The sequence below is a fragment of the Apteryx rowi genome, unplaced genomic scaffold (assembly GCF_003343035.1).
Source record: "Apteryx rowi isolate R43461 unplaced genomic scaffold, aptRow1 scaffold_1482, whole genome shotgun sequence".
Taxonomy (NCBI): Eukaryota; Metazoa; Chordata; class Aves; order Apterygiformes; family Apterygidae; genus Apteryx; species Apteryx rowi.
Genome location: NW_020447733.1, coordinates 8,980 through 21,863, shown reverse-complemented (window position 1 = coordinate 21,863; position 12,884 = coordinate 8,980). Strand labels below are relative to the sequence as shown.

At 40.2% G+C, this 12,884-nt stretch overlaps 1 gene segment (V, D, J or C); it reads right to left on the bottom strand.

Moving 5' to 3' along the window:
* Window positions 1-8,609, bottom strand: LOC112962430. The segment is given in 5 exon segments: window positions 1-718; window positions 1,286-1,405; window positions 1,772-1,834; window positions 3,685-3,966; window positions 8,507-8,609. Coding segments are annotated over 4 exon segments (552 nt in total).
* Between the last annotated feature and the right edge of the window lie 4,275 nt (window positions 8,610-12,884).

Below are 12,884 nucleotides of genomic sequence, written 5' to 3'. Positions count from 1 at the left end.
TTTTTGGCATAGTAAAACTTTATTTTGGGTAAACCTAAAATGCAGGAGTCATACACTTAGCAAAAGAGATGCGTGGTAAAGAAATGCAAATTAAAGTGTTACTATGGTTGAATATTATCTGGTTGAAGTGAATCACTTCAAGGATCTTCACAACATGTGTTTTTTCATCTACTCTAGAACATGATTGTTATTGAAGCTATCTAAAAAATATTAAAACTAAATGATATCTACTGTGCCTGAATTCTCTAAGCTGTAAAACAGAGAGTGATATAATTTGCCTATAGAAAAGATTTTAAAAAGGTCATGGATCTATAGTGAAATTCTGATTTTGCAAAACTACCAAAGCAATTTGGATGCTTCTATGCAACGTTTAGAGGAGTGGGGATATCAGTTTCTGCTTTGCAGAGGGATAAGGGAAAAGTTCACTGGGAATAAGAGACAACAAAAGCRGTTACAATTGTTTTCAAAATGAAAGAAACTAGCTAGACAGGATTCAACAGTAAAATACGCCTCCTAAGAAAACTTCCAGATAGTGTTAGCTGAAAAGCTGCATGACAAAGTGAAAGGACAGATAAATCTACAGGAACTAAGGGGAAGGTGCAATGTTGTGCTCTCAATACTGATTGTCAGTAGATTTGACCTGTGCTGTTGAAATTGCTGTGGGTACACGCTCTCTCCTTCTGTTCCTTAGACTGCTGATGGCAGGCTTCTCCACCACCTGGAAGAACAAAGTGTGTTTCAAATTCTTATCCACGTTTAAGGCAGATGGGCCTATGTGACACCATTTGTTTGCTGTTAGATCGGAATGGTAGATTCACAAAGCTTYGTTCGGACCATTTTTTGTGCTACTTTGGGTATATTGGCTTAAAAAAATCTCCCGTCTCCTCCCTTTTTCTCACTCCTTCATATGTTTGGTTTTGAGGACCCTCACTTTTGACTCCTTATTCACCTTGATTTTTCTCTAGGCTTTGTGCTGTGCCACTTGAAACAGTCAGTGAGATATTTCTTGGGTGCTTCTGATAAAAACTGAGGTGCTCTGGGCTAAATAGCTGCAAAGCATGTTTGGGGACCAGACACACAAAAAAAGGAGCTTTGGACACAGAGAGGTGCTGTTTTCTTTATTCTTTTTTTTTCCTTTTTTTTTTTTTTCCTCCAGAAACCTACAAAAGTTAGTCAATGGAAACAGGGGGATAGGAACAAGTATCACTCCTGCTATAGAAACCCAAGTGGTCATTCTGGTACCTGCTTCCACTATTTCCACAGACCAAGTTATGTGTTTCCCTACCTCAGAAAAGAAACAACTTGATACTCATGAGCGTATTGAAGGCGATGCTTTTTGCCAGCAGGACTCTCAAACCCAGCACAGCCGYGGACAGCATGTTCACTTTCTCTGTTTCGATATCTGCTTAGTGAGAAAGAAAAGAGGGGAGAAATCATAATCTAGATTGGGATATCTTGATATTGGCAGAAAAAACCCACAAGTCATAGTTTCAGAGAAAGAAACAGTAGCAAAGGAAAAGACAATAGAGAAACATGGCACCAGCAGGGAAAAGAGGAGGATRTTTGTCTAGATCAGATTTTGCTTCCTGTTGATTATTTACTGAAAGCAGAGCTTGTCTGTTTTGCTCTTTGTTCTGCTACCCTGAAAAAGATGATTGTTTTCAATAAATATGTATTCTGATTCTTCTCCACCTGAGAAAATATATTTTCATGCATTTGTATTAGTTCCCAACATGGTAACATAGCTTCACAGTCCCTTTAGGTTACTAACCTTTTGTAGTGGTGTCTGTTATGTTGCAAACATTCACTGTTACTGGTTCTTCAATCTCCTTTTCTGTAGTGTGATTAAAAAAAGGCATTATAAAAGATATGCAAATTTTAAAAAGGATTCAACAAAGTTCAACAGGTGAGCGGTACTGTCTGAAACTCAGCTGGCAGGTCACTATTTCTAACATTAATCTGAGGATAAAATTTTGCTTTGCATGCAATTGCAGCAAATAAAAGAATTCTTCAGTTGTTTTATTAATGAGCAATTAACAAATTAATGGGGGAGGCAATGAGGTTTACAAAATAGGTGGTCTTAAGCAAAAATAAAAACCACTTTCACTTTTTATTGTTTTTAGAAAAGCAATTTCAGGCTATCTTCTAGCAGGTAGGCTGTTACGCCATGAAGCATTGAGTCTTTAGTAAACATAAATTCAGGTGATCAAGAGTAGTCAGCATGGATTCACCAAGGGGAAATCATGCTTAACCAATCTGATAGCCTTCTATGATGGAACGCCTGCCTGTGTAGATGAGGGGAGAGCAGTGGATGTTGTCTGCCTTGACTTCAGTAAGGCCTTTGACACTGTCTCCCATAATATCCTCACAAGCAAGCTGATGATGAGGTATGGAGTAGATGAGTGGACAGTGAGGTGGACTGAAAACTGACTGAATGGCAGAGCTCAGAGGGTTGTGATCAGTGGCACAAAGTCTAGTTGGAGGCCTGTAGCTATAGCAGTGTCCCCCAGGGGTCAATTCTGGGTCCAGTACTGTTCAACTTCTTCATCAATGACCTGGTAGATGTGACTGAATGCACCTTCAGAAAGTTTGCAGATGGTACAGAACTGGGAGGAGCGGCTGATACCCCAGAGGACTGTACTGCCATTCAGAGGGACCTCAACAGGCTGGAGAGCTGGGCGGAGAGGAACCTCATGAAGTTCAACAAAGGGAAGCGCAGAGTCCTGCACCTAGAGAGGAATAACCCCATGCAGTCCAGGCTGGTGTTCGGCCAGCTGGAAAGCATCTCTGTGGAGAAGGACCTGGGGGTCCTGGGGGACCACAAGTTGACCGTGAGCCAGCAATGTGCCCTTGTGGCCGAGAAGGCCTGGGCTGCACTAGGAAGAGCCTTGCCAGCAGGTYGAGGGAGGTGATCCTCCCCCTCTACTCAGCCCTGGTGAGGCCACTCCTGGAGTGCTGTGTCCAGTTCTGGGCTCCCCAGGGTAAGAGAGACATGGAGCTYCTGGAGTGAGTCCAGCAAAGGGTAACTAAGGTGATTAAGGGACTGGAGCCTCTCTCATGTGAGGAAAAGCTGAGAAAGGTGGGATTGTTTATCCTGGAGAAGAGAAGACTGAGGGGGGGATCTTATCAGTGCATTTAAATATCTGAAGGAAGAGGAAGGGTGTCAAGACTCTTTTCAGTGGTGCCCAGCAATAGGATGCAAGGCAACAGGCACAAACTGAAACAGAGGAAGTTTTATCCGAACATGAGGAAAAACTTGTTTACTCTGAGGGTGACAGAGTACTGGAATAGGTTGCCCAGAGAGGTTGTGGAGTCTCCACAACTGGCAATATTCAAAAGTCATCTGGACAGGGTCCTGTGTAATGTGCTCTAGGTGACCCTGCTTGAGAAGGGGTGTTGGACTAGGTGATCTGCAGAGCTCCTTTCCAACCTCAACTGTTCTGTGATTCTGTGAAGATTGTGTCTTTTTTTTTTTTTTTTAAAGTAGCTCCAAGGACTTAATGAAAATTTAAGACCATCTGTGCTAGGTTCTTTTAAATATCTTTCAGCCCTACCTGCTTAAGCACCTAGATGTCTTTCTTATTCCTGCTGGATGTCCAGGGGATGCTTCTTAGAGGGAGAAACAGTAAGTGTTGGAACATACTACCCCCAGAAATAAGTTGCAATTGTACCGCAGAATTATACCTGGCAAAGTTGTGTTTTTTGTAAAAGTGGTGCCGTTGAACTTGGCATTGCAGATCACTTCTGTCTCTGGTTTCACCTGAACCACCTTAATAGTACTGTATGTCCCCTCGGATGTCACAATGGGTTTATTCTGTTCGTAGACAACATCATTAGAAGATGCCTCCAAATCGATGTTCTTTGGATAGAAGTTCCTTGCCAAACAAACTGCATTCATATTGTTTCCATCCTTGACACGCTTTGATTTAATCGCAATGACTTCTGGGTTAGAATCTTCTCGTTTTTCTGTGAAAAAAATACATTGTTTGGGCATGACTTTATTCTATTGCAAGCCTGTCTGTGAGCTAAGTCATGTACAGTTCAGATACAGTTCAACTGTGACCCTTCATTGGCACTGTCATTGACTCAATGCCTTTTTTTCGTTTATGTCTCACTGCTGTTTCCAAAAGAGCAGATCAAAGACAGAGAGGGTGTATAAGGGTAGGATTTTGCATGAGCTTTAAAATTTCTTGAAATCCTAAGCTTGCTTTTGCCAGAACATGGGTCTGTATATGAATTATTTATCTATATGTGAATTATTTATTTTGTAAGTGAGGAACTGGCAAGTGAGAAGGAATTTCTAAGGATGCAAATCCAAGAGTCAAATTATCCTACTTTCTCAACAATGTATTTCCTGAGAATGATGTTTCTATCAAGGATAGCCTTATATGGTCATGAGACATGAAAAAGGAACTGTTTTTTCTTTACTTCTCCCCCAACCTTATTCTGAAGTGGCTAACATACAAGCATAGCAATAAAGGTAGGACAAAGAGAGAAGGCAGTTTGCTGTTTCGCTGTTGTATAAGGCTACTCTAATCAGTAGCCTTTTGACTTGCAGAAATGAAGTACTGCTGCTCGAGTGGATGATAACGTTGATCTTTTCATTAACAAACACTCAGCTGCAAGAAGGATTTTTGTCAAGTAGGAGAGAAACAATCAGAAGTTGTCTCTGGATTGCTTATCTCCACTTCTCCAGGACTTCCTGATAAGATCAAACACTTAAACTGGGGGGAGGTTTTCCACACTATACATTGCAAATAGTGTAAATTATCCCAACCCAGTCTGGAGACATTTAAAAAGATATCAGGAGTGGCACTTGGTTCAACAAAAAGTCTCATATCTGTTGCAAAAACTGTTACTTTTATTGTCTGTGCACAGTGCTATATTGCTAGTCCCACAACTCCGGGGAAGTGCAAAGTATAATGCATAATTTGTATAATAAACTGATTTCAAGGTGAAAACATCCCCAGGTCTGTGAATTTGATGTCCACGGACAAATCTCCTGACAGTCTTTTTCACCTTAGTGTACCAGTCTTCAGTGGTGGTTCTTCAGGATTAAGATATTAACAAACATCAATGCATGAAAAACATGCCTTAGAACTGGAATTTTGAAAGACCCTAAAGGATGCAAGTGGTACATTTTCACAGTATTTGGTTTCTCATGCATCTTCCAGCAGAGTTGCTCTGAAAATTTCAGATGCATTTCTTCCAGTTTATAAATCATTCAGGAGTTGAATTCTCAATTCTAAGCAACATGCAGGAATGCCAACGGCTTGACAACGGGAAAAAAAAAGCCTGAATTTCAGCCATACAGCAGCATCCTTCTATGCAGATTTCTTATAAGAGATACAAGATGAGTAATGAAATAAGATTGCTTAAACTTGAAGGGGATGTCTTTTTCAGCGCATAGCTGGTCTCTTGAAATCATTTAGCAGCCAACAATCATCATGATTTTTAAAAACAAAATATCTTTATCCTCAAGTCATAGGTGAAGAAACTAAGGTCACTCTACACGCTAATGTTAGGATAAGGTTAGCAATGTGAGTTCTAATCAAAATATGAAGATGAAGCGATTCATCTGGTATGCCTCCATGCCAAAAAGGGCTCAGCTTATCACAGGCTACCAGACAAAACATGAAGGATTTGCATGTTTTCACATTTACCATAGCTACATGGGGCTCTTTTCCAAAGAGAGGTGCATTAGGGTTTGAATTCTGCATATGTGTCACATTCTGCTCGAAAGATCCCTCTGTGCTAATGTTTTATTTTTCACAGGACATCTTTGCAAATTCTTTTCAAGGGGCTCCAATTCTACTCTCTTCCCTCCCACTCCCTCAAAGAACTGAGGTACGAGGCAAAGAGTACTCTGCCATAACTTCATGGACTGGCTCTGCTAACAAAAACAAGCACACCTTCATTGTTGTCAACACTTACGCCAGATGCCAAAAAGGAATCCAGTCATTATCACCTTCATTTGACTTATTCAATTGATTCCAAACTCTGGACTTTTTAGTGGAATTAAACCAGTAGAAAAATAACACCTAAGACTCCTTTTAACGCTTTTGTATAATATCCCCCTCTCCCCCTGGCCTGATGATATCTTTCTAACCCTGATAAAACAGACTGTCTTAGGAACTTAAATAGCAGACTCCACAGGAGCTTTAGTTCCTTTCAAACTGCCCAAGCAGGGCCTTATAACCTAATAATAACTATAGAAAACTTATAAAGATACTTAAATAAATGGATAGATGTTGAGCCCCAAACAAACTCGGGATGATAGCAGCCAGGACTTGCCCTTGTGGAGTCCAAATTCTTTGGCAACTCCTGAGAAGGGGTTTCAGCATATTTTTTAAACTTAAGATGTCAAGTTAGGTATCAAAAGATTATGTAWAGAAATCATGAAGTCTAATTTGTGACTTTAAAGCATTGTGGGGGGGTGACTCCCTGAATGTTAGGAGGAAGAAGGAAAAAAGTGAAAAACCAAACAGTAATAATTCAGAAAATTGTTATTGCATAAAGAATACCTACTTTGCTCCACAGTCAGTTGAGTCCCCTTCCCAAAGAGAAGAGCAGCAGTATCATGCAGTTATAACTAGTAAAGCTGAAAAGGCTCATTTTGTGATTCCTCCCACTCCCATTTCCTTTCCAGGTGCTGTAACATGGCTTTGCCAGAGTCTTTTATCTCTGCGTATACTTTGTTATTTGAGAAGAACTTTAAAGACTTTTCATGTATTCTGACCTCCAGTATTTCCAAACAGACAATATAACAGCAAACTGCTTCTGCAGTATAACTCACTGAGGAAAATCCTTAGCAGGAATAAATTTGCACAACGCAATTGTTGTTAATAAAGATAAATTATTTCTTTATCAGAAAGATAACTTTTCATCTGAGTCACATTATTTTGCATTACCTGAAAATACAGCCATGAATTCTTACTATTTCTTGTGCTTTTTTGGGGGTGGGGGCGAGGAGAGAATTTTTATATTAGACACTGTAAGCTGCACTGTATTACCACAAAAAAGTTGTACTTCTCTTTGTGTTATGTGCCTCAGTTTTATTAATGAACATTTTATCTAGAATAAATCAGGAAAATCCTTAACTGTTCTTAAYTGATCCCTCAAGAGGAGAATATGTTATTAATGCATGTTTTCTATGTCTTTTTTGTTTGGGAATTTTTAAAAGATTCAGGTAATAAGGCAAGTAGGTTCTTAGCATCTTTAAACGCTTATGAGTATCTCCCAAAGAAATCCAAAATTAGCAACAAAAAAGTCATGCTGTAAGAACTTTGGAAATTTTGGCTTCAAAATATGAAGTATTTCAGCAGACATTGAGTGACTTAGATAGTTAAGTCCTATCAGCTTTTACTGTCATACATCTTGCCCTAAAGTCTTTATGCAGCTTTTAAAACTCCATCCTAACTTTTCTGTTCCCACCCCCATCCTCGGCTAGAAAAACAGAAATCATAGGAACAGAATGGAAACKGCACTCAAGTGAAGTTTCACACCATTACTCATTCTCTCATTCTTCTACCTGCGCTTAGCACTTAGACTGCCTTTTGTTGCTGTTTTTTTTTTTTTTTGCCAGATCACTATGAGATATTTTACCTCCTCTTTTGACAACTGCTAAGTCCAAATCAATATAGACTAATGCTGGAATTATTGGAATTTGGGAATGTCTTCTGGTCCTGTAATTACAGCTGATGATTTGTTGGTTGGAAACAAAAAATCTTTGTTCAGAGTGGTAACTTTGTATTCCCTTGTCCTTTAGAAATTGGGGATGGGATTCAGTTGTCCCAAAACAGACATTTACTACCATGTAAGGTGTCCTGCAGGCTTAGGCAGATATTAGGCAGTGTCTTAGAGAGCCTCATGTCTTTCTGCAACAAAAGTCACACTCTTTTAGGGATGTAAAATGGCACTGGACTTTTCTTTCAGCACCTAAAAGCTGTGCAGACCTCTTAAAGCATCGTAACATGTTTTTAGGTCTGCATCTTGATATTTAGGGCAACAAAGATAACCTAACAAACTCCCCTGCTGGTACAACATTAACACTCCCAAAGAAAAGCTTGGGAAGACCCTCCATCAATACTTACAAGCATCAGACTTCAGAAGGGTACCATTTCCAAATATTAGGGGTCTTGCTAACCATTCAAGCAGTCACTACAAAAACCTACTCATCCTGTCTTTTCCTAGGGACATCTGGAACTATTCAGATTGATGTTTCCTGAAAGTCTTTAAGACACTATTTTATCTCTCCACCAAAAAAAAAAAAAGAAAAAAAAAAGTCTTTGTTCTACATGGCCAAATTCCAATTAAAGGGGGAAAAAAACTAAGGCTTTGTTATAACACCTACCCACTGCTGTATCTGCATTTTTCAAAGTCTAGGCAACTTAGTAGCTAATTCCCATTCATTCTGAGAGGGCTTGGGTATGAGGCAGCTCTGAAAATTTAAGCTCAAAGTTACTTAACCTTCCTCCTCTTCCTCCATGCCAATAAAATTACTTACCTAGTAACATTGTGAGTGTGGTGCCAGTGCCAAAAACTAGTTTCTCATACCACAGAGCTAAAGAGCTGTCCTGTAACTTCTCTCCCATGTTAGCTTTATGCTGAGCTGTGCATAACTGCTCAAAATGAGGCTGTGAAAATCCACTGAAACACTGATAAAGTTAAGGCATTTCATGCTGATGCTGGGTCAGAGTGCCATCCAGACTTATGGCATGTTAAGCTTCAGAAGTGCACAACAATGGTGTTTGGGGATTGCAGAATAATGGTGAGATACACAGCTAGCTCTGTTGTTCCTGGGAAGCCTTTCTAGGCAGGTACAAGCTGAAGACTCACCCTGAAAGTGTACTCCAGAGACTGCAGCATCGGAAAATGCTTACAGTGACACCAAATCACCAGATCCCTTTGTCCTCCCCTACCACCACATTTTAACTTAACTTGTAGAAGTAAAAATAACGGTACTTACTTGGTTCAACTGTGAGAGTGGTCCCACTTCCAAATATGAGCTTATCTGTTCTCACACTGTGAATACGTAGTCAAATAAGTAACACTTTCCTCACTGTACTCAAAAGGTGTGTGTGTAAAACAGGAGATGAAAATCCAGATATTTGTCCTAATTATTCATATATACAATCTGATTAGGGTGTCCAGATCCACATTTTTCTTCMAGAACTGGGAGGGGAAAAACAGTAATTCAATAGCTCAATGATTTCAAATGGCTTGATCCAGGACAGAACTTTACAGTTATCCCTTTCTTCCATCTCTTGGAAACTCTGTGAGCTCTATTGTTCCATGACAAATGGAAATATGAAAAGAATGCTGGATTTGTCTCCTCAAGCATTTCAAGCTCCTATCTCTTTTCCTCTTTAAGATATACTGTCTTTTTTGCATCTTCAAGTTTTCGTACAGGACGCTATGCCATTTATATCATTGTGGTACTCCCAGCACAGTGATATACTCCATGACAAAAACTGTCTCCTTTTGGTGGTGGCTCAGCATTTACAGCATGTATGAAGCCACATGACCTCTCCAAAGTGTGTCCCAAAAAAAGGGAAATATAGTTTCATATCAGTACCTTGGAGTACTGCACTGAAAACTCATTTATTAATGAATTCTGTCCTGTGCTTAGCAGGACCTGGAGATGCTCAAAATCCAAGCTGAAGAACTTGCACAAATATTCAACTGACTGATAATTTAAAAGATCTTCTAACTGCTCTGTCACTACTGCAGAGATGCAAGTCTAAGCTCTGCTTCAGTCACTTCACTGAACGTCAGCAAAATCTCCATGCGGTGATAGCAAACTTATTCCTTCAAGTACTTAAACTGCAGGTAAACAAAGAAAGTGAAAAATAACTTCTAAAAAGAATCACAACAAAACACCAGCATCCCAAAACCTGATGTTTTGATAGAATATTTAGGGGGTTGTTTGTTTTGGTTTAGTTTTTTTTTTTTTTTTGGCATTTATACTTCAGCATTTTGATTTTGCAGTGTTTTAGTGATTGAAGGAGACATAAAAAAAAATAGGTCTAGAATAATTGCATGTTTAGCATGAAACATCACCTCTAGAAACAAAATCAAATGACCAGTGCCAAGGCTGGTACTCGTGTTGCTTTCTCTGCTTATTGTATATAAATGGGTACATAGTTCTACACTTACAAATTGCCCTTACTGTAGTGTCCTGAAGATAGGACTGATTAATACCCACAAACTGAAAATGATTAAATAAAAGGGAAAAACATACACTTCTGTAGACCAATAACTAGGAAAACCTCCTAGATATAAAATGAGACTTAAAGTTCATGCTCATGTTTCTTCAGCCTTAAGCAATTCGCTTTCTTCTTTCAGCAGGTTTTTGTACAGGTCCTTATGGAGTCTGTGTCACTGTGATACCCCCAAACACAGTGATACAGTTCGTTACAAAAACTTTTTTACTATGCAGCTTTGGATTATACAGGCAATCATGTGACTTCTTGAGTGGTTTCTGTCCCAACATACCACATGAAGAAACAGGATATGGCTTTCAAATAAGGGTCTAAAGTAGTACAAGAAGCTGAAATTTTAAGTGAAATCTGTGGGATTATGCAGTAACCCTAAAAAGTCTCATGGAGCTAAGCATGATAGAAAGTGTAGTTTTTCAGTACTTTTAGTGCTATTCAAAACACTTACCAAAATTCTTCTGAGCTGCAGGAAGCTGTCTTCCTTTTCATCTTGAATTAAGTTTTAATGCTCAGGAGGTTGAGGAATGTGCTGGATCTGGGCACTTAGAGTTGGTATCTGGGGGCTATTTGGTGCCTAAGGAAGTCTTTATCCTATTTTGAGTAAGTGATTGCTCTTTATTAGATTGCTCTTTATTAGAAGAGATACTGTGCCCCTAAAAGTGGCTATTAAATAATAAGGGAGCTGCTGAGGAGGAAGATACACTATGTGTGAATACAACCCTCTTTTATGGGCCATACTAAAATAATCCAGGACTTCATTTGGCCATTGCTCATGTAGGAATTAGAGGTGTGGGGATTGGATTTTTTTTTTGACTATTGTCCAATATCTTATGCAGAAAGAAAAAAAATGAAAGTCCCTACTGCAGATATGTTGCAATGCAAGAGTATAAACAAAGGCAAAGTATCATTTAATTGATATACTAATCCCTTGGTATACAAGCAGGGGTATTTGCGCAWGTTCTTTTACCAGAGAAAAGGGCATAAAGAGAAGAGTCCTTGAACAATAAATGGATTTCTTACCCTGAAGTAAAATTTCTCACCAGCCTACCCCATACTAAGTGCATCCTGCCCATGTACCCAACATATTGTTAAAAAAAAAAAAAAAAAAAAAGAGCTGGGTACAGAGAGATGCAGGTGGTGTAAAAAGGAAATGAGTCAGTGCTACTTTCTAACTACTGCTGAGAAAAAAGATGTTCAAGGGAACATGAGGCAATCGTGATATGCTCAAGGCTTGATCTGCCCAAGTGCCAGGGACACCATATGGGTGGGTACAAAAACTTTAGTTTCATAATCTAACAGATTGGAATTGAAGACTGCCATTGGGAGTTAAGTTCTCTCACTTGACCGTGGGATAAGGAGGCCTGAGAATCCCACAGCTGGAAATGGCCCCAAGGAGTGGAGTGGCCCATTCTTATGCCTTAGAGCTAACTGAGTTCCCCGAACCACTTCACACTGCTGCTTGTGTAAGAGGTTTTCAAGACTTTGTAGTTGTGGAGATTGCATCTCTCTATCCCCCATTGCAACCTAATGTCCGTTCAAGGGCTTAAGAATAAATGCAATTACTTTATACTTCCTCTGAGTGTGAGGAAAGTAAATGAAGGTGTTATTCTGCAGTGGAAAGCCTGGAAAACGATCCTTGAAATGGCCTCCACAGTAGATAAGAGTGGGATGAGACTGCAGCTGTTAAGACTAATGAGTAGGGTGCAATGGTCTTGTAGCCTGCAGGAAATGAATGTTCGTCGAGGGTCTGTATCATCAAATAAAGGAGCTGTGGAAGGAGGTCAGCAGACTGTCCAGTGTCAGAGATGATGAGAAAGAGACTGACTGGATCTTCGCCAAGACCCTGCAGGCTCAAGAGCCCAAACCCCCATCTCAACAAAATGAAGAGCAGGTCAAGTTTGTGCCTATCAGGTTGGGAAGTGCAGACACCCATGACAGTGAAGGCTTGAAGCTTAYRACTTCTGGCACCAGGAGGAAGGCTGCTTTTCCACCTGCAGACTATTACCCACTGCTGTTCTTCCCTGTGGCATAAGCCATAGTGCCAGGGGAAACCTGGAAAGTATCAAGAATTACTACATGGTTCTGGGGATATGGACAAAGGCATGGGGGCCCTGGTGGTTTTGTCCTCATGCTGATGAGAGGGAAGTGCTTGAGGAGGAATAAACAGATCTGACACATCGACAGTTGGTTGTGCAGGTAGTGTTGCCAACAYGATTTTGGTTTCTGTGAACATGAGACCCTCTCTTAGGATTGAAGATTGCTTGGAAGAGATGGGATTCACCTAAGTGGGGCAAAAGTATCTTTGTCAACAGGTTGGCCAAGTGCATGTACAAAAAATAAGGAAGTGCCTTGAAGGGCTTTGACAGGTACAGCAGCAGCAAAAGGAAGATTAGGGTAAATGTGGGCCCATTGGTGAATGGGGCAGGGGACCTGGTGACAAAAGACACAGAAAAGACCAAGCTACCCAACGTTTTCTTTACCTCAGCCTCAGCCTGGTAAGACCTGTCTTCAGGAATCCCTGAGACCAGTGGGAGAGTCTGGAGCAAGGAATACTTACCCTTAGTGAAGGAGGATCAGGTTAGGAATATTTAAACAATCTGAATGTGCACAAGACTATGGGTCCTGGTGGATGCACCCACAATTGCTGAGGGAGCTGGCTCATGC